Raw genomic sequence first — 23,789 nt, 5'->3', positions numbered from 1 at the left:
ACATTTCACTTTAATGTTTTTCTTATACAATTTTACTTTTTTGACTGTATCTATATTCCCAAATTGTGTATCAATAAATCATTGACTTAGATCTTGTTGTCAAATACATCAAAACCATGATTATCACTGACAACCCTACAGTCAGGTCATCAGAACCAATACTTTTTTTGTCTTGCCTTACCTGTTTTCAATTATACTGTGACAGAGGGAAAACTAGATTAGCGGCTAGTTGAGTAACTGTCAGCCTTGACAGCTGATCATACCATAATTAATACAAACACAAGTATGTAACAAATGCTAGCATAATGTGAACACAGCCTGTAATCAATAAACATTTACAAGAAAACTGCAGGTATATTTCCAGGTAAACAGAAAATAAAACTAGAAAATGCTTTTGTAAAAAAGCGCATGTCTCCCCCAATGCAAAGTCCTATAGGCAAGAAGTCAATAGGGGTCAGGAGCGAAAGTCAAAGAGACACTGATGGTTGGCTGCAATAGGGATCATCTACTTGGCATGTCCAGTCATTCCGCTAAATTTCAACACTCTTGGCCTAGTGGTTCTCAAGTCACTGTTCAGGCTCCTGTGACCTTGACCTTTGATCAAGTAACCTCAAAATAAATAGGGGTCATCTACTCTGCATGTCCAATCATCCTATTAAGTTTCAACATTGTAGGTCAAGTGGTTCTCAAGTTATTTCCAAAATATGATTTTACATGAACAGGCCACTGTGACCTTGACCTTTAATAGACTTACCCCAAAATCAATAGGGGTCATCTACTCTGCATGTTCAATCATCCTATGAAGTTTCAACATTCTGAGTCGTGTTTCTCAAGTTATTGATCGGAACTGGTTATCAATGTTCAGGCCCCTGTGACCTTGACCTTTAACGGAGTGACCCCAAAAACAATAGGGGTCATTTACTCTGCATGAACAATCATCCTATGAAGTTTCAACATTCTGGGTCGAGAGGTTCTCAAGTTATTGATTGGAAATAGTTTTCCATGTTCAGGCCCCTGTGGCCTTGACCTTTAACAGAGTGACCCTAAAATCGTTAGGGGTCATCTACTCTGCATGACCAATCATCCTATGAAGTTTCATCATTCTGGGTCAAGTGGTTCTCAAGTTACTGACCGGAAATGGTTTTCAATGTTCGGGCCCCTGTGACCTTGACCTTTCACAGAGTGTCCCCAAAATCGTTAGGGGTCATCTACTCTGCATGACAAATCATCCTATTAAGTTTCAACATTCTGGGTCAAGTGGTTCTCAAATTATTGACCGGAAATGGTTTTCAATGTTCAGGTCCCTGTGACCTTGACCTTTAATGGAGTGACCCCAAAATCGATAGGGGTCATCTACTTTGCATGTAAAATCATCCTATAAAGTTTCAACATTCTGGGTCAAGTGGTTCTTTAGTTATTGATCGGAAATGGTTTTCAATGTTCAGGCCCCTATGACCTTGACCTTTGACGGAGTGACCCAAAAATCAATAGGGGTCAACTACTCTTCATGACCAATCATCCTATGAAGATTCAACATTAAGGGTCAAGTGGTTCTCTAGTTATTGATCGGAAAAGGTTTTCAATGTTCAGGCCCCTGTGACCTTGACCTTTGACGGAGTGACCCCAAAATCAATAGGGGTCATCTACTCCTCATGACCAATCATCCTATGAAGTTTCAACATTCTGGGTCAAGTGGTTCTCTAGTTATTGATCGGAAATGGTTTTCAATGTTCAGGCCCCTGTGACCTTGACCTTTGACGGAGTGACCCCAAAAACAATAGGGGTCATCTACTCCAGCAGCCCTACAACCCTATGAAGTTTGAAGGTTCTAGGTCAAATGGTTCTCCAGTTATTGCTCGGAAATGAAGTGTGACGTACGGACGGACAGGGCAAAAACAATATGTCTCCTGGGGGAGACATAATAAATCAACTGTTTCTAAGATACAACTCTACAGTCGACATCGTACTTGCGACCACCTCTAATAAGCGATTTTTGTATTAAACGACCAGTCAAAATCCCTCCCGAATGTTTTCAGTATATAAATTCATTCCATTAAACGACTTTTTTATCAAACGACTAGCGACCACAGTAATGTAGTCCCAACAGGTAATATATTTGACAAAAGTATCTATTAAACGACCGGGTACCAAAATTCTACCGGGCATTTCTTCAATCTGTGTAATAAGCAAGTATGTTTTGCACGTGACTGAATGCAATTTACCTTAAAAAGTTTGTATCAGTCAAACTGACAAACAATCTAGCCATAATTTTCACGGTTTGTGGACTTGGAAAAGTGTTCATGATGTTAAAACAGATTTTGAAACCATGTATGTATGTTCATAATAAGTACAATTACATTAACAGTTAAAAATAACTTTCCTTTTCATCTGACTGAAATTCATTAAGAGACCATTCCATTAAGAGACCACTTCTTAGCAGTCCCTTGGGTGGTCTCTTAATACAATGTCGACTGTACTTATATAGATACAGATCTTTTTTTGAAATTTTGTATAAAGAGTTAGGTCCATGTTTCGGAGAAAAAAGTTTAAACATCATCAAATCATAGAAAGAAAGCATTGTTTTACATGAAAATTTAACAGCATATAAAACATTTATATTTTTCTACAAAACCATTGTCAATTTACTCATATATGTATTGAATTCTGTGAAAGGGACTGCATGAAGGGGCCATACTTCTGGACAGTTCAACGCCTTTAAAAAGTCTTCGTTTTGATGCATTTGCAACAACGTACCTGAGTTTAAACTTAACATAACTAAGTAAAACATTGTTTTGACAATTGTTCACATTTATTTCTTTACAAATGGCATTCTTTTTTGAAGGGGGACAACTCCTTTAGGATATTTTAAGTATCCAACTCTATGGGACAGAACAATAAAAATTGTATTGGACAGATAAGTTGTTTGTCAAATTAAAAATCTAAAAAATTATGTTGCTTTGTGATATACTGCTAAACCTTAAGACATAGCCTTACATTTTGAGAAAAAAAATTCAAACAACACCAAATCATAGAAATAAAAAGGTTGAACATACTTTTCAGCCATTGTTTACTTTTATTTCTTTACAAATGGTATTCATTTTTACCCATCATGTGAGACAGTACAGCAGAACATGTAATGGTCAGGTAGATTTTTGGTAAAGATGAACTTGTTTGTTTATCAAATATTTCTATGTTTTGAAGATATTGTGCTTTTCAATCGACCTGGCGGGGCGGGGATTCGTGACAGTCCACTGCATTATTCAGTATTCAGTGGCCAGCTACCTTACATTGTAACCAATGTTGCATTGCATTGTAGTAATTGGTTACCGAAAGATTACGGAATTAAACAATTATATTGCTCTATCTATTTTGGTCGTTTTTTTTGAGATTACCATTATTTGCATAAGACAGAGATTAACTCTGCCCTGCCAGGTCGAATAAAACCCACAATATACTCATAAACCTTAACAACTTCAAGAGGATTTGAGTAATGAAGGGGAGAGAACTAAGCTGCAATCTATATTCATGAAACAAAAAATGATCTTTAAACAAGAGGGCCAAGATGGTCTTAGGTCGCTCACCTGAAAAACATGCCATAACACACCATAACAGAGTAAACATGTTTGACCTAGTGATTTCATGGAAAAAAATATTCTGACCAATCATCATTAAAATTGGAGCAAAAACCTTGAGTATAAACAAGTATTTTCCTTGATTTGACCTAGTGACCTAGTTTTTGATCCCAGATGACCCATATTCAAACCTGACCTAGATTTCATCAAGGCTATCATTCTGACTTACTTTCAGGAAGATCAATTGAAAAATACAGCCTCTGTTGCATACACAAGATTTTCATTTGATTTGACCTAGTGACCTACTTTTTGACCCCAGATGACCCATATTCTAACTTGACCTAGATTTCATCAAGGCAATCATTCTGACTTACTTTCAGGAAGATCAATTGAAAAATACAGCCTCTGTTGCATACACAAGATTTTAATTTGATTTGACCTAGTGACCTACTTTTTGACCCCAGATGACCCATATTCTAACTTGACCTAGATTTCATCAAGGCAATCATTCTGACTTACTTTCAGGAAGATCAATTGAAAAATACAGCCTCTATCGCATACACAAGATTTTCATTTGATTTGACCTAGTGACCTACTTTTTGACCCCAGATGACCCATATTCAAACTTGACCTAGATTTTATCAAGGCAATCATTCTGACTAAATTTCATGAATCAATTGAAAAATACAGCCTCTTATGCATACACAAGGTTTTTCTTTGAATTGACCTAGTGACCTACTTTTTGACCCCAGATGACCCATAATCAAACTCAACCTAGATTTCATCATGGCAATCATTCTGACCAAATTTCATGAAGATCAATTGAAAAATATAGCCTATATCGCATACACAAAGTTTTTCTTTGATTTGTCCTAGTGACCTACTTTTTGACCCCAGATGACCCCTATTCAAACTTGAACTAGACTTCATTAATGCAATTATTCTGACTAAATTTCATGAAGATCAATTGAAAAATACAGCCTCTATCGCATATACAAGGTTTTTCTTTGATTTGACCTAGTAACCTAGTTTTTGACCCCAGATGACCCATATTCGAACTTGACCTAGATTTCATCTAGGCAATCATTCCGACCAAAATTAATGAAGACTTATTGAAAAATACAGCCTCTATCTCATACACAAGGTTTTTCTTTGATTTGACCTAGTGACCTAGTTTTTTACCCCAGATGACCCATTTTCAAACTCATCCTAGATTTCATCAAGGTAATTATTTTGACCAAAATTCATGAAGATAAATGAAGATAAATTGAACTAGAATGTGTCTGAAGGACACAGGGTGTGCCCACCACTGGTACATTTGTCACAAATAAGGAGAAATAATTCAAATGTTTGCAGTCTTAATGGGGTATAACCTCAACAAACATTTTATGAAAAGGATTCATTATTCTAGTCCACATACTTTTTGAGCTATGAGCATCACAAACAAAAAATCCACTATTTTGGCTATTTCAAGAGCCATAACTTTGTAATAAATGCTAAGATTCTCAGGAAGAATGCCAAGTGTGCAAGGACACATCATGATAAAGATCCAAGCAAGTTTTCATAATATTACATCAAATACTTTTTGAGCTAGACACATAATTAGGTGAAAATGTGCATTTTTTTACTATTTCTGGGGCCATAACTTTAAAAATAGGGGGTGGAGCCAGCCAAAAAATAAGAGGTGTGCAAGTTTATATCATGATAAAGACTTCGGCAAGTTTTCAATCATTTATATTAAATACTTTTTGAACTAGGTGCATCTCAAGGTGAAAATGTGCATTTTTGACTATTTCAGGGGCCATAACTCTGAAAATAGGGTGCGGACCAAAATGAACAAGAGTGCCAGAATGTCACAATATACGCCCGTCACAGCAAATTTCTTTACTCTAGCACCTGTATTTGCAAATGGAATTTTAATTTTGTGGTTGTTTAGTAATCATTGTAAGTCATTTGTTTTTCTAAGTCCACAAAAAACTCCTTACCTGAGGTAGAGATACCTTAAAATACACCTAAAATTTGAAAGTAACATCCATGTTGTACCACAGAAAGGTGGTCTTGTTTTTTCCCTACGGTCAATTATAAAAAAGTTACAATATAAGTTATTTATAGTAACAACTAAGGGAAGATAATCATAAAAAAAACAAAAAAACAAAAAAAAAAAATCCCCCAAAAAGTTGTAAGTCCACACAAAAATCTTTACCAGGTAGAGATTAGCCAAAATACACCTCATAATTGGATGTAGCATGCATGTTGTACTACAGAAAAGTGGTCTTGATTTTTCCCTACGACTAGTAATGAAAAAGTTACAATATAAGCTATTTATAGTAACAACAAAGGGAAGTAATTCTAAAGAAGGGAATTGCCCATGACACTTCGTCTCATGATGGTGTATAATTGTGCCAAGTTACATCAAAATCCCTCCATGCATGAAGAAGAAATGCTTCGGACAAAGTCATTCTTGTATCTGACCTTTGACCTCTAAGTGTGACCTTGACCTTTGACCTAGGGACCTGGTTCTTGCGCATGACACTCCGCCTCGTGGTGGAGAACATTTGTGCAAAGTTATATCAAAATCCCTCTATGCATGAAGAAGAAATGCTCCGGACAAGGTTTTCATTCTTGTATCCTTTGACCTCTAAGTGTGACCTTGACCTTAGACCTAGGGACTGGTTCTTGCGCATGACACTCCGCCTCGTGGTGATGAACATTTGTGCCAAGTTATATCAAAATCCCTCCATGCATGAAGAAGATATGCTCCGGACAAAGTTTTCTTTCTTGTATCCTTTGACCTCTAAGTGTGACCTTGACCTTAGAGCTAGGGACCTGGTTCTTGCGCATGACACTCCGTCTCATGATGATGAACAATTGTGCCAACTTTCATCAAAATCCCTCTATGCATGAAGAAGATATGCTCCGGACAAAGTCATTCTTGAATTTGACCTTTGACCTCTAAGTGTGACCTTGACCTTAGACCTAGGGACCTGGTTTTTGCGCATAACACTCCGTCTCATGATGGTGAACAACTGTGCCAAGTTTCATCAAAATCCCTTCATGCATGTAGAAGATATCTTCCGGACAAAGTCTGTGGACGCCGCCCGCCCGCCTGCCAGGGGCGTTCCCATAATACGTCCCGTTTTTCAAACGGGCATATAAAAATAGGAGGTGTGCAAGTTCATATCATGATAAAGACTCATGCAAGGCTTCATGAATCTATATCAAACACTTTTTGAGCTAGGCGTGTCACAAGGTGAAAATGTGCATTTTTGACTATTTCAGGGGCCATAACTCTGAAATTAGGGGGCGGAGCCAGACGAAAAATAGGAGGTGCGCAAGTTCATATCATGAAAAAGACTCATGCATGGTTTTGTCAATTTATATCAAATACTTTTTGAGCTAGGCGCCTCACAAGGTGAAAATGTGCATTTTTTACTATTTCAGGGGCCATAACTCAGAAAATAGGGGGAGGAGCCAGACGAAATATAAGAGGTGCGCAAGTTCATATCATGATAAAGACTCATGCAAGGTTTCATCAATTTATATCGAATACTTTCTGAGCTAGGCGTGTCACAAGGTGAAAATGTGCATTTTTGACGATTTCAGGGACCATAACTTTGAAAATAGGGGGAGGAGCCAGACGAAAAATAGGAGGTGCGCAAGTTCATATCATGATAAAGACTCATGCAAGGTTTCATCAATTCATATCAAATACTTTTCGGACGGAAGGACGGACGCACGGACAAGACCAAATCTATATGCCCCCACCACTCATGGGGGGGGGGGGGGGGGGGGGGGGGGGGGGGGGGGGGGGGGGGGGGGGGGGGGGGCACAAAAATACAGCCTCTATCGCATACACAAGGTTTTTCTTTGATTTGACCTAGTGACCTAGTTTTTTGCTGGGATCTGTACTGGGATAAGTATTTTTGATTCAACAATCAGTCCATGCAAATATCATTTAATATGTTAAAGAGCTTTCTTTCTACAAAAAGTAACATGAACAAAGAACATGCTATGTTTCCAGTTTAAAACTAGGATATATTAATTAAAGTTATGGCGAATTAAAAGTGTGATTTTCTTGAAAAATTGCAAAAACAAATATTTATCGCAGTAAATTTAGTTCACAATTTTTAATTTTTAGGGCTTACGGAGTAAATGACCCCTATAGTTTACTCGATCACAGGTCATGGTCACAGGGTCCACAACATAGAAAACCATTCCGAGCGGCCAGAACATGGAAAACTGTTTCCGATCCATAACTTGAGGACCGCTTGATCCAGAATGTTGAAACTTCACGGGATGACTGAACATGCCTAGTAGATGACCCCTATTGATCTTAGGGCCATTCTTTCAGAATGGTCAAACTCACAGGGTCCAGAACATGGAAAACCGTTTCCAATCCATAACTTGAGAACCACTTGACTAAGAGCATTGAAACTTCATGAGATGATCCCTAATGCATTTCAGACATTAAGCCAACCATTAGTAGTGTCTATCCTGTCCCCTACTAACTTCAGAAATTCTTGCCTATTACTACTTTATTTTTGGGGGAGACATGTACTTTTCTACAAAAGCATCTTCTAGTGTTCTATAATGTTCGCAGAGTCCAGCGGAGATAACATCATGTATTTTTATGCATATATTGACATAGAATATGCATAATTATATTGATTATACAGATGTCTGTTCACAGTTGGTGCTATTTGACTAGACAGTAGTATAATTATTTTGAAATAAAACCTTAAGGAGGTAGGTTACCTTGTTACAAGGGTAAATTCAAATTAGTTGAACCGCAGCATCTTTTTGTATTTCGTGTAATATGAAGTTTTAACTGCTAAAATCTCAGTTTCGTTTGTCTCTGTCCCTTCAAGTTCAATTTTTACCCAGGTTTGAAGAACATGACCCTCCAAAGGTATTTCTTATTGAAAGAAGAAGGAAAATACGGATATTTAGCACTTTTCGGTGTATTTTAGTTTCACTGATATTCATAGAAGTCCGCATAATCTATAATTTTACTAGTATGCACGTTAGCTTTCTAATATAAGCTTTAAATGTATATGTCGCGGGGCTCGTGTTTCTATGGTAACGCATTTTCTCTCATTTTTAAACAATTATGTATAAAAATAGGGGTTTTCGACCGCTTCAGTGCCATTCTGTTAATGACCAACATGGAATATTTGGGTAATATTATTAGCAACATACCAAGCACTATACATGGTACCCTATTTTTCTTAAAGTTTAAAGTAACCATGGCAACAGAGACGTTTAAAATGGCTTATATCTTGCTTTTTGACGTAATTTCTTATAAAATAATATTGAATAAGATTATCTTTCTAGTTGATGTAGCTTTAAAACATATTATTTCTAATGTAAGTTATATTTTCGTGTTATCTGCATTTATTCAAACAAATTTCTAAGCTTAGAATACTTACAGCAGTGCCCCTCGTCTGGCATTTTTCATGGAAAAATTGTTCAGCATGCTACTATTATTCTCATGGATATTGTTGAAATGAAAATAAAAAGCCGAAGCTGTGTTTCTTAAATAGACTAGTGTCAACGCTTTTGAATTTTACATTTAGATACATAGGTCACGGGCTTCGTTTCCATGGTAACATCAATTCATTATAAGAAACCACAATTTTTTACTGAAATTTGAACAATTTTAGATCTTAGTTTTAGTATATAAGTAACAAATATCAACGGAACCTGAAAAATAGGTATTACAAATGAAACTGCTAGATTTTTTATTTGAAAATGGCCGTAACAAGTAACCTCTCACCCAACTATATTCCAAATAACATTGGTTACCATCATCCATTTTCTTACATTCCGCATAACTTTCAATATAACTACATAAAAGAAGCAAATATTGATTATTATTCAGAGCAAAAGACTCCTAAAAAATATTTCAGCAAATAATGGTTATTTGAAAATAGTTTGAATAAAGAAAATGCACAGAATTACGTACTTTCAAGATAAAAGCTATTTATTTTGCACGGTAACTGACACGTAACGTCATGACGTCAATGACGTCATTTTAAGGCAACATTGTTTTGAAGCGTTTCTGCGGCAATTTATTCATTATTTCTGCATTATTAAACCATAAAGCGTCAGATCGAAGACAGGTCTATGATTTGTTTTTAGAAGAATGAATATACAAACACATTTAGTTTGTCGTAAACGTCGTCGTAAATCGTCACGTTAGCTTCCGGTTGGACATGTGCACATAAGATATAAAGGTAACCTACCTCCTTAAGGAGGTAGGTTACCTTGTTACCAGGGTAAATTCAGATTAGTTGAACCGCAGCATTTTTTTGTATTTCGTGTAATTTAAGGTTTTAACTGCTACAATCTCAATTCCGTTTACCTCTGTCCCTTCAAGTACATTTTTATCCAGGTTTAAAGTACATGACCCTCCAAAGGTATTTTATATTGAAAGAAGAAGGAAAATATGGATTTTTATTACTTTTCATTGTATTTTGGTTTCATTGTTATCCATAGAAGTCTGCATAATTGATAATTTTACTAGTATGCACGTTAGCTTTCTAATATAAACTTAAAATGTATATGTTGCGGGGCTCGTGTTTCCATGGTAACGCATTTTCTCTCATTTTTTAACATCTATGTATAAAAACGGGTTTTTGATAGCTTCAGTGCCATTCTGTTAAAGACGAACATGGAATATTTGGGTAATATAATTAGCAAAATACCAAACACTTTACATGGTACCCTATTTTTCTTAAAGTTTAAAGTAACCATGGCAACAGAGATGTTTAAAATAGCTTTTATCTTGCTTTTTATTGTTTTTTCTTATAAAAAATATTAAATAAAATTTTCTTTCTTGTTGATGTAGCTTTATTTCTAACGTAAGTAATATTTTCGTGTTATTTGTATTTATTTAAACAAATTTCACAGCTTAAAATACTTACAGCAGTACCCCTTGTCTAACATTTTTATGGAAAAATCGTTCTGCATGCTGCTATTATTCTCATGGATATTGTTGAAATGCAAATAAAAAGCGGAAGCTGTGTTCCTTAAATAGACCAGTGTCAACGCTTTTAAATTTTACATTTAGATATATAGGTCATGGGCTTTGATTCCATGGTAACATGAATTTAATTCAAGAAACCACAATTTTCTACTGAAATTTGAACAATTTTAGAGCTTAGTTTTAGTATATAAGTAAAAATTATCAACGAAAACTGGAAATAGGTATTACAAATCAATCTGTCCATTTTTTAATTGAAAATGGCTGCAATAAGTAACCTTTCACGCAACTACATTCCAAATAACAACAATTACCATCATCGATTTTCTTACATTCTGCGTAACATTTCAATATAACTACATAAAAGAAGCAAAATATTGATCATTATTCAGAGCAAAAGACTCATAAAAAATATTTCAGCAAATACTGACTGTTAAAAAATAGTTCAAATAAAGAAAATGCACAGAATTACGTACTTTCAAAATAAAAGCTATTGATATCATTTTAAGGCAAAGATGTTTTGAAGCGTTTCTGTGGCAATTTATTCATTATTTCTGCATTATTAAACCATTAAGCATCAGATCGGAGGTGGTTCATGATTTTTTTTGTCAGAAGAATGGATATACAAACACATTTAGTTTGTCGTAAACATCGTCGTAAATCGTCATGTTAGCTTCCAGTTGGACATGCGCACATACAAATATTAAGGTAACCTACCTCCTTAAAAACAAGAGGGTCATTGACCCTAAAGCGCTCACCTGTACAAGGCTTCAAGTGCATTTGTATAATGTAATGGTACAAGTACAGAGTAAGGTTTCTTCTATGTTAGTCTAATATATATATTATATACATGTCACACAATTTTTAAAGTTTCCACTATATACATATAGAGAAAAGTAACCAAGCTCTCTGGCCACCATAACTTTTTTGACAAATCAAAATAATCAGAGGGTCACTGAAGGCCCATTTGTGTAAAATTATTTTAAAATCAAGGCAGAAGTTTCACAAAAGAAGATTTTTTAAATTTCCACCATATACATATAGGGAAAAGTGACCACGCCTCCTGGCAGCCATGTTTTTTGACGAATCAAAATAATTTGAATAATCTTGGTAGAGGATCACACAAGGACATTTGTGTAAAATTACTTTAAAATCGGGCAAGCAGTTTCACAAAAGAAGATTTTTAAAGCTTCCACCATATACATATAGGGAAAAGTGACCAGCCCCCTAGCGGACATGTTTTTTTGACGAATCGGTAAAATTTGAACAATTTGGTAGTGGGTGACATGAGAACCATTTATGTGAAATTAGGTTTAGAAGGAAATGTTGTTTGAAGATTTTTCTATTTATAGCTCTGGTGGCCCCTATGTGCAACCAAGCGGAACCATTTGAACAACTTTGGCAGAGGACTACCCAAGGAACAACCAGGCCAAGTTTCATCAAAATCCATTCAGTGGTTTTGGAGGAGATGTCTTTTAAACACAATTGTTGATCACGTACGTATGACTTGACAGACAGACGAACTGACAAATGACGGACACAGTGTGATCATAATAGCTCACCATGAGCACTTTGTGCTCAGGTGAGCTAAAAAGTGAACACCTATTTGTACTGTCATGTAATGGCTTGCCAGCCAGTAGTATACATTTACCTAATAATTCAGGCTTGTTGGTTAATAATCATTTAATATTTTCCCCAAGTTCTGAAGGCACCCATTCCATAAGTGGTTTATTACCAACCTACCTAGAAAATTTGAGGTTTTACACTGAAGCATTTTTAGTTATCAGAAACCGTTTTTCAGGTCAAGGTCACTGCAATCAGATTATCTTGACCTATGAGCAAACACCCTAAAAAATTTTAGGGGTCTTATGTTGGTCATGATCAACTTGCCTACAAAGTTTTAGATTCAAGCTCCAAAGTATTCTTCAGTTATGAATTGAAAAACCGATGAGACACATGGTCAGATGGTGGGTCTGATTACTACATACCACTCTAAGAAAACCTACATATAGCTAGAATATCACCATTTACTAATGAAAACCACAAAAATTCCAAAGTAGAAGGGGATACCCCTTCCATGCCTTCAGCCTGACCACATCATGCTGTGCAAAAGTGAGTCACTTTTTCAGCCCTATGTGGATCCTATCTTTTCTGAGCCTCTTTAACTGGTATTTCAGCTCTTTCCAAAAGAAAACGTTTGAGCTCTTAACAAAAGAAAATATTTGTTGTAAAATGAAAAATGTTTGTTGTAAAATGACTTTGCTACATTAACATAGTCCATCACTTAAACTTACAAAATCCCCAAAAGAAAAATTCTAAGAATTACTGCCATTGAACAATGCAAGATATTTTAATTGACCTTTAATCTGAATCAGCCAGATGCTTTTTAGTTGACCTGAAACCTGTGAACACTTCTGCTACTTTGAATTTCTGAAAATGATCTTTTTTAAAATTCAGAATAGGTGTACTTGCTCTCTCGAGTTTTCAAACAAGCTGTAGTCTCTGTTTTTTACAACAAGGTAATATATTACCCCCAGTGACCTTAAATAAGCAAATTATGTGCCAGGTTTTTCAGTTGTACATAATTATTTCACTTTTAATGTGAAAGATACTTAATTTGTCTACTACTTTTCAATTGTCATATGATTTGCCACAATATTCATAAAGTTGGGAAATTGCTGCTAGTGTAATTTTTCCAAAGGCTTGGACCAACAAGAAGGATAAGAATGTAGGGATAATGCATATTTTTCCGTGTTATAACATCTGCAGAATCAAGAGGGATTCTGAAGACATTATAACATGAAATGAACATGCGCTAACGCTATTCTAGCATAAAATGTGTAAAAACTAATAAATGATTATACTGTCCCTCAACTTCATTAAAGCGGGAATGTCTGAGTTGGATTATTCACGTTGACATCATTTCCTTTTGAATCATTGGTTTTGGAGCTGTAATATGTTTATGCTTTGCCACGGAACATACCCCAAAAAGTGACAAGAACAGCAGTTTTATGCCAGCATTATGAGTAAGAGGCAACACCAGACCTCCCTCCACCTGTTAGAATGTAATGAGAGGACTGCATGTTAAAACCAACTCACAATGAATATTTAGTTCAGCCTTTTACCAGATCATGGCAACAGCTGCATACACTCACGACTGTACAAGATTGTCCTTAAAAACCATGACAACTCCTACATGGCAACAGTTGTACTAGTTTTATGTTCTTCAGTGCAATAGTTATCTTTATTAGAACTAACAAGAGCCCCCTTGACTATTCAAAGAATTAATGTAAGTATGGGGTCAAAATATTACCAGAGATTTTCAGACATGTGTGAACATGATGGTAAGCAAGTGTTCAAAGATTCAAAGCCATATATTTCAAACAGTTTAGACAAAATATGGAATAATATGCGAAACTTAAACTAATTTCTATGACAAAATGGGCCAAAACTGAGCTAAAGTCCTTGTCTTAGTTATGTAGTCTTGCCTACATAATTATGTAGACTACGATGGTAAACAAGCGGTCAAAGTTTTAAAGCCATATGAGAAACAGGTTAGACAAAACATGGACTGGTATGAAAAATTTATCTGATTTCCAAGTCCAAAACAGGCCATAATTCAGCCAGAATACTTGACACAGTTATGTTCTCTTTCCTACAGGTAGAGACTAATATAATAAACAAGTGTTTAAAGTTTCAAAGCCACATGTCAAATAGTTTTGACAAAACATGTACTTGTACGAAAACTGAACCAATATCCAAGTCAAAACGTGCCATAATTCAGCCAAAATACCTGACGGAGTTGTGTACTCTTGTCTAAAGATGGAGATCATGATGATAAGCAAGTGTTCAAAGCCACAGGTCAAATACTTTTGACAAATCATGTACTTGTACGAAAACTGAACCAATATCCAAGTTAAAATGGGCCATAATTCAGCCAAAATACCTGACAGAGTTGTGTACTCTTGTCTAAAGATGGAGATCATGACGATAAGCAAGTGTTCAAAGCCACAGGTCAAATACTTTTGACAAAACATGGACTTGTACGAAAACTGAACCAATTTACAAGTCCACTTGAGGTATGTACTCTTGCCTACAGGTAGAGACTGTTATAATAAACAAGTGTTCCAAATTTGAAGTAAATATCTTTGATGGTTTACAAGATATTACCATTTCATAAAAACTTCAACCAATGCCGATGCCGGGGTGAGTAGTATAGCTCTCCAAATGCTTTGAATAGTCAAGCTAAAAATGACAGCCGTGTCACTTTGAAATCTATCACAGTTAAGACACGACAATATTATCTTTACTACCTGATGTCAGGCATTTTAATATATATTTCTTTCTGCTGCAGTAATTACATAAACTAGTAGTCTTGTTTTGCAGGTCACCACTGTTACTAGAAAAAGAACAGAAAAAAGAACATTATTTACTGAATTGACCTGCATTTTAAATATCTGGTTGCAAAACTGACAAGTCATTCTGAAGAAGTATACATGAAACAAGTGTATTCAAGCCACAGCACACATGCAATGTCATGTGCAATGTACGAACCGGTTTATACAGATCTTAACAAACTGAAATGAACTTTTGTTTGTCTTTTTGCATTAGATTTGAGAAAGATTAAAAAAGAGATTTTTACAATATCTTAATGAATCTTCACCTTGAAAAGAGAGAAATATGAAACCTGTGAAAGTTACATACACATGTATGTCTATGAATTTATATTCCTAGCTTTCGTATGGTATCAGTAGACAGTAGCTTGTTGTAATGAAAACAATTCTTCCATATATTTAATAAAGGCATTCTTGCAAACTGTCGCCATGACACATAACTGTATAGATTAGAAAAAAGATTCTAGAGTTTTGCAGTAAGGGGTGAAAATTGTATAAAATAAAATTTACTAGTTATGAAATACAGAAGCTGATCAGTAACTCTTAACTTTAACACATAAAGCAGGAATGCTTATTTACAGTGGACAATAATAACTATTGATCTAGCAGTTCTGTACCATTGTCATTATGTGACAAATAAAACATAGTATTCTATGATATCACACTTAATAAAAAAAATCCCATACCACATAAAACACAAATCTTTAACTGGTGAGTTAATTACCTCCCTTGACAGCAGACTCTTCAAGATAGAAAATTACACAAAAATTATTTATGACATGTTGTAGACCATTTTTATTTACCATGTTTCAAAAAGTAGTTAACAACTGTTTAAGTTACAATGTCCAGTAAGTCATATATAGTTATATACTTCTGTTCATTAATAATAAGGCAGTTTTACTTTACTTTTGTTCCTGACAAAAGAAGCTGTATATGGTAGGGATCTTACACATGACAAATGTGTTGTTTTGGTGAATCTTTGTGCTAAGTTATTTGAATATTTATTCATGCATACAAGCGACATTGACCAAACAAGAAAACTGACAAGAAATCTTTGCCTTAACTCACACTAAGGGTCTGAATTTTGCCTGTTACACATAAATTATACTTTTTAAAAGCTACTCATCCACAAAGTCAGTGAAATTTTTCAGCATACTGATTTCCACAAAGTTTGACATACAATGTATATATGAGACTGAAAAATGATAAAGTGGGTTAAAATATGAGTTAGAAATTTGTAAAAAGGCCAGAAGAATGATGATTTTGTCCTATATTTTAAAAGCACTATATTTTTGGAAGTGTATAAGGATATCTTTCGTAGTTCATACCCAGTATGTCAATGGGTTTGAAACAATAGTTACTTTCACAGCAGCCATATTTTACCAATTTTTGCGAGAAAAAAAGTTGTCTAAAATGTGCATGTGAACTAGCCACTTAAGACTACTTTAAACATACCTAACATCAACCGTACTTTACAAGTTAGTCCTAATAATAGGACGTTTCAGGAGAGTGTGATAACTTTCGACTGTCGCTGTCTCCGTTAGAGGGATGACAACTATATAATATGCCATGAGTGAGGCTATTTACATGAATGATGTCAAAACTGTTTGACACTAGCTAAAAAATTTCAGCTCAGAGATGTTTATAATGCTGTTATGATCTCTGAGCTGAAACGAATCCCGTACTGAAACCTAACCAGGAAACATGCCAGAAGTCTGTCACGCTATAATTTCATCAAATGAAATGCAACAAACTCACCTTTTACTTTAAAATGTTTCTAACCCATTTTTCTTTTGAACTGGCATAAAATAATCCTTGCAACATAATTTGAACACAAGTTACACACACAAGTTTCAAACTGGTACCCCTCAGGCCTGTCTGCAATATTTTGTCCGCCACTGCAGTTGTCACCTGATCAGGGTACTCTTCATTTGAAACCCCATAGCCGGTATAGAATCATTACTTATTGACCTTTTCTGAGAACTTAAACCTACTAAGGTATGTTTTTTATGAATTTTATCAAAAATGGTTGTCTATGATTAAAATAAATTCATAAATAGGTGATATGTTGAACTTGATTTTCAAAAATAACCACGCGCTCTGAATTGTTGCATGACGTCATTAGTTTCTCAAAAGAGACTGTGCGAGCATTTGCGGTTTGATACTGGTTAGTTAACAAATGGGGTTTCGCCATAACTTAATGGACACGACCATCAGAAAATAAAAACAGCGTCAGTTAAGTTATGGTAGCCAGAACTAGTTTGACACATGCTTCCTGAAATGCTTGATAGAATAGTAGTATACAGTATAAAAGCTCAAAACTTTTGACAAAACTGAAACATTTCTTTCACACTTATATTGGGTGCGCTAACATAAATAATACACTGACACTTTTAACAGGCTGGTAACAATGCCCGATCGGGCTTTCAACAGAAAAACTAGTATTTCTTGAAAAAAAAAAGGAAGATATTTCTTTCAAACTTGGTCCATTTATTAAGCATTACATATGACACAAATTAAAATAAAAATAACTTGGCTGCATTCAGTTTTGGTAGAATTATTTCCCCATTTCAGATTTTTATGACACATAATTTTTGAAGTCCAAAAAAAATGTTCTAATACTAAGTTTAAAACAAAAAAAGGGTTAAATGGCTTTCTAATGCTCTAAATAATTGCGCTAGTACATGAATGTATACATTTTACTGTGCTTTCACTTACAACATTATAGAAATATGTTAGTTAATTGTAAAAAAATTTTCATACACCTGCACTAGAAACAAAGTATTAACCCTAAATATATAGAGTAATGGTCAGGGCTTCCATTAAGCGGCGTCCCGGCGTAAAATACGCCAAAAATTGTAATCCTTAGGCCTAACAAAAAAAATTGTTTGTTTCCAGTGACATGGCCAAAAAAAATAAGGTAGGTAGGTAGGCATTTTTTTTTTTTTTTTTTTTTTTTTTTTTTTAAACCTAAAACCATCCTAGTTTCAAACAGGGAGATTATAAACCTTATAAACATGCATCCTATTGTTATGTTTGATTTACACCCTAAATGTACAATGACTTTGATGATGTTTTAGCAATATAAAATGCCATTTGATTGTGTATTTAAATATTATGAAATAAATATATGCTTTATGTTTGTGTTTTGTTGTTGTTGTTTTTTCATTTCCAGAGTAGCCCATCCGATAAGCTCAATAGGTAGAGCAGTCGATCTACGGATCAAGTGGTCATAGGATCGTTGTGTCCTATATCATTCATTCTCCGCCGCTAATTCATGTGGAGAAGTTGGCAATTACTTGCGGAGAACATGGTTTATATTTGATTAAACATGAAACTTGAATGAAATCTTGCTGTGGATTCTCTCTTTAAATAATAATTTTAATATTGAATATTATTCAACAACCAACATTTATATTTCAAACTAAAACCAAGTAAAAGCACACTGGCCAGGAATATGATTTGCATCTTTGATCTGCATTGAGATTAATACCATCACCCCCTACCCCAGTCTAAAATTCTGGATTAACTGGAAATGCTAGACAATGGAGTTTTGACTGGTATGCCCAAATTGTGAATTAATAAAGCTGCAAGTGGTTGTTCAACGTCTTACTACTATAAATCCAGGGTTTTCCCTAAGAAATTTATTTTGAGGGACATCATGTCCCCCCAAATTTATTTTTCTGGAGAAAAGAGACTATTTTGGGGGACATGTTAGGATTTGTTTGAATACTTTGATACTCTTTTGGGCTTTTAATAGTTTAAATTGATTGAAATTAACTTTTAAAATTAATTTGAAAAATTGTTTTTTTGGGAAAACTCATGCCCCCCTTTGCTAAGAAAAGGGGGACATGGACCTCGAAAAGTGGTAAATTTACCACCTTTTTTGGGGCTAGGGAAAACCCTGTAAATCCCATCTAAAACCTGACTTTTCAAGACTCTGCAGGCCTCAACCTTAACTTTTTTCAGCAGGTCCACCAACTGCTGAAATCTAGGAGAGCTGCTCAGACTTTAGTGGACCTCCAATTCTAGCACATAAATTGTGATGTTGTAGACGTCATTACTTCATATGACTCAAAGAAACAGGACTTATTTCTAAAATAATTAAAAATGGAAGACTGTAGCAATCTGTTATCCCGAAAAATAATTATTTTGAAAAGTGTCCCAAAATATGGACACAATAATCATCATCCACCCGACGTCGACCCGTGTTGAAAGTAAAAAAAAAAAACATTAATAATTATCGGTAATTATTCTGATGATAAACTAAGTAATTAGCCTTGTTTTCATCATCAATTAACACCCCCTCAAAGAGCTAAAAGAAGTGTGTCGGTTATTATGGCATCTGAAGTGGAGATCAAAGCGGTATAGTTGCCCGAGATTGTCATGGCATTACGTCATGTTTTCGCGCCATGTGACACATCACTGTCTGATCGTATTTTCTCGATTCCTTAAATTGTTGAGAAGAAATCAATAAAAAAGTTTTTTCTTATCTTATCGAATGTGCAATATCCCGAATAAACTGACATGTAAATGTGTCGTGAACGATGATAGTGGATAGCCTACCTCTGTGACCTATTTGCCCTCAAGGAATTTACATTATTGTTTGAAAAGAATATCTAACAAAGTGTTGTGTCAAAAAATACATGTACTATGAATAATTTAAAACTTATTAAAATCCGCAACAACATCATACTGCTTTATTTTAAAACCACATTTCTATTTACGTTCACGAGGTCACGTAACCTATTCTGCCATGCTAACAGAAATCTGTTTGCCAAAAATCGTTTTACTCCATGTATTTAAATTGCTGCCGCTTTTTCATTATTTAAGATTTTTTAATTGTGTTTTTTGTACATTCTGGTCAAGAGTCTGAATTTTATTACCATAGTATGTACCGATTATTTACTTTAAGAAAGAAGTAAATAATCAAGATCGCGCTGTTTGAAATTTTACAAAACATTATATGAAAATCTGATCGTTTTTAAAGAATTTTGCCTACATTCCTGTCGATATCTTATTAAAATTGTTATAGAACTCAAACTGTATTAGTTCTCAAGCGGTGTTGAAAATCTGAAGCGATTACATTGAAAAATGAATGCACCACGCGCGTTTATTGTGTCAAAAGTAACCGCGATGTAAATAAGATATTACGATAGGGCGCACGTGTTTGTGGAATGGAAAATTACCAGCATGACGTTTTGATATTTTTACGATTCGCGGGTAAATTCCAGTCAATCCAGGTAATTTTGCCTGATGTATTAATTTCTCAATTTGGTAAAGTTACCACGTAAAAACCACTCGCCCGATCGGTGGAGTAGTCCATTCGTGCAAAGAGCTATAAAAATAATAATATACTTATTTGCAAAAATATGCGGCCCGATTTTATCGCTAAAAAAGTTTAGGGTCGGCGGTAAAAAAATAGGGTAGGTCGGGCCACCGGAAACAAACAATTTTTTTTTTACGCCTTACGCCAATACACAGTCAGAGGCGTACAAAGGACTTCCGATATTTTCAAAGGACAACAAAATCAATACACCGTGACGTAACTTCACTTGAATGACGTGATTAGCTCCGCCCCGAAACTAATCAAAGCGGTTTAAATAACTCTTGATTGACAGCCTCGTATAAACTGCCGGCAGTGTTTGAAGTGTGAGACTAGTGTGAAAGCATCATGTTTGATAGAGACCGTCTGTAAATGTAAACCGTTATCCAGATCAGTTGACATGTTTAGAAGGCGCTAATTGCCGATAATAAAACATTACATGCATTTGGCTCGGATTAAGTTGGTGAAACAAGCTCCGAAGTCGGAAGACAAAGTAACTAATTGTGGAAAATATATCCATAATTTCAACACAAAACACCTCAGCAAGTAACTATTTTCTTCTAGCAAATGACATTTCACATCCAGTTTAAATTAAAACATTTTTTTCGATCGGTAATAAATTTGCTACTTACTTTGGATTTTCGTGATAAATCCTATTTTTACAGTATTTTTTAGAGAAAAAACTAAACAAAACAAAACATTCAATTTTTCTCCTGTTAAGAACTGAAATCTTTGACACATTTTGATGACACCAGCACGTGGCTTCAAAGGGAGGTGTCGGTAAAAGTTTCCTTTATTGATTTTCTTTGATGTGGGATGAAAGTTATCTGGTTAAGTATTGCCAGGTGAATGACCTAATTTGACATAATTCTACTCCAAGTAAAATGTACTTTAGATTTTTTAAAGTGGATTTTCGTTATGTAGCTGAACAACAGTAAGTCTGTTTATTTTAATAAAATGCTGACTGTTGCTATAGGACAATAATAAATAATAAAACAATAAAATATTTTTTGTTAAATAAAATGTTTTCTAATCATTCTAGTGGTCCTTTTATTCTGTTACTTTACACATTGTTTTGAACCAATTAGATATGATGATGATAGTAATGATGATGATGATGATGATGATATTGAAAATCATTGTACAAAGTGATACTACGTAGGACTCCAAGAAAATATAAGAGGGACTCCAAAATCTGAATGTTACGCAGTCCTGACTCCATGAAATTAAATCCTAATGGAAGCCCTGAATGGTATTGGCACACAAGTTTGGAGCAATAGAAAGCCACTGAACTCTTTTTCGTTTAAAACATTGCATTAAAACATTTTTTTTGGACTTCAAAAATTATGCATCATAAAAATATGAAAAAGGGAAGTAATTCTAACAAAACCGAAGGCAACAAAGTTATTTCCATCTTAATATGCATCATTTGTTATACTCAATAAATGGACCAAGTTTAAAAGAAATATCTTCATTATTTTTCAATAAATATTGGTTTTTATGCTAAAAGCCCGACTGGGCAATGTTACCAGCCTGTTTAACTGATCTAGGCCTTTCTGATTGACCAACGCAGTTCAGTTGACATATTTTTAATAAAACTCACGTATTCTCTGTCTGATTGATTTCCTCATAACTGTATCCTCATTGTCTACGGTTTCTTTTTTCTTTCTATCCATGTTATTGCTTAGACGAATTTGAAACATCATCGGTTACAAAAACAATAACAAATTTTGACAGTCTGGCGCGCGTACTTCTGCCATTTTGCACGATTAATTGTCACGTGACTATCATGTGACTTTAACAACTAAATTCTGTTTAAAATAGTCCGGTATAATAGTTATAGCAGAGCTACCGGCGCCGCGAAGCGGCGCCGACAGCGTCGCAATACGGTTAGACGTATGAAAAAGAAAATGAATAGAGAGACCTAACTGTGTATACTATCGAGTTGAAAATCCGTGGTACTTTTTGGAATCGGTGTTGTTCGGATTTTTTCATGTGCACTATGCACACAGTAATTAATCAGTAAAGACGTCAGTAGACGCTTACTGTTTACAGTTGACAAAAGCGTCTCGCTTACTGCTTTGAATATTGAATAAAAATGTAAATGAGCATTTGATAATAAGAAATTAGTGCTGAATACATTTTCTACGACGAAAAAAGAAATCAAATACAATATTTTCATTTTGAAATGACTTTCGTCACGCTGCCATTACTGAACTTTATTATATACTTATGTTTGCCCTGATGTCGTCATAAGTCCACAGTGGTGTAGTGGTTAGCGATTTCGCGTTGAAATCCAGAGATCGTGAGTTCGAATCTCACCTGCACCAGAATTTTTTTTTTAAATTCCTTTTTTTATTTCAGGTTTTTTTTTTGTATTATTATGAGTTTTGAAAATATTGTATAACTAAAGTCATTCATGTGAAATTTAACAAGTGTTTATAGCTGTGATGTCAGGTTCCAATGTAGTGCCTGTGCAGTAGTCAGGAGACACAACTTAAAAAAAACCCCAAAAACTTTAGGATCAAAATATACAGGCATTGAACTGTGAAAAGCAAATAATGCTCTTCTCCCCGTTCACATATATTTCATCCGTTAGCTTTAAAATCACTGACCAGAGTTTCTTAAAAAACTAAAACTATCAAGGTTCTTACTGCCATCCCTATTCTCTAGTGCTAAAAGATTAACCATAAAAAGCCATAGATTGTTACTTAGAAGTTCAGTAAATAAACGGGGGTTTTCGAGAATTTCGGCAAACACTGTTTTTCTCTAGGTAAAATTCTGATCATTAACTTTTAAAAATTGCTAGTCTTTTGGGTTGAAAACAAGCTTTGTAACAGTCATGTAAATGATTGTAATTTTCCCATACCAGGCATCTTTTATAGCAGTATTTTCGACTGAAAGTTGGACACATTCTTCCTTCCAAAAAGAACCAAAATTTGACAATAATGACATTTAAAAGAATTACAATAGTCATTTCCAGGATTACGTAAATTCTAATTTCTATTAACTTTAGAATTGGAACATTAACTTTTTACATTAAGTCCTCATTGCCAAACATTCACACGCAAAGAGACAGAATTCCTTTGGCTATTGGCCTAATGAGATTCTGTTAGGTTTGAAATTTTCAAGGTTCAAGCTTTTCAATTTGAAGGAGTTATCATGTGTGACTGGTTTCCAGTATGATAATAATATATGTAAAATTGTTGATGCAGTACGTTTTAATAAGAATAACAAAAAAATTTCAAATACGTTTTTTTCTTTATCTTGGTGCCGATTTTAATCTATATCGAACTTTCTTTTGATTATATATCTAGAGTATCTTTCGAGTTTTCCCATGTCAAGAATTAATCTTGATGCAGTCTAAAACATGCATTCAGAAATCATGAATTATCATTAATACTTATAATTTTAATAGATCTAATAGAACATAATCTTCCAAAACGAATCCATAATTCCAGATAATTCCAGATTTTTCAAGGGAGCTCTGCCTTTTAGGTAGCACCTAATTT

The 23,789-nt window shown here is 34.7% G+C and overlaps 1 protein-coding gene across 2 annotated transcripts in view; it reads right to left on the bottom strand.

Moving 5' to 3' along the window:
- Nucleotides 1–22,057, bottom strand: part of LOC123566079 (anoctamin-8-like) — a 113,809-nt gene extending 91,752 nt beyond the window's left edge. For both annotated transcript variants that reach the window (XR_008372169.1, XM_045359914.2), the window contains exon 1: nt 21,881–22,057. Coding sequence is in view for 1 of the 2 variants with exons in the window: in XM_045359914.2 (XP_045215849.2) it covers nt 21,881–21,983 (103 nt within the window). In the remaining variant the exon portion in view is untranslated. The remainder of the gene's footprint in view (nt 1–21,880) is intronic.
- Nucleotides 22,058–23,789: the final 1,732 nt, after the last annotated feature.

Source organism: Mercenaria mercenaria, chromosome 8 (assembly GCF_021730395.1).
Source record: "Mercenaria mercenaria strain notata chromosome 8, MADL_Memer_1, whole genome shotgun sequence".
Taxonomy (NCBI): Eukaryota; Metazoa; Mollusca; class Bivalvia; order Venerida; family Veneridae; genus Mercenaria; species Mercenaria mercenaria.
Note: the sequence above shows the minus strand (reverse complement) of the source record. Positions and strands in the feature narration are given on the sequence as shown.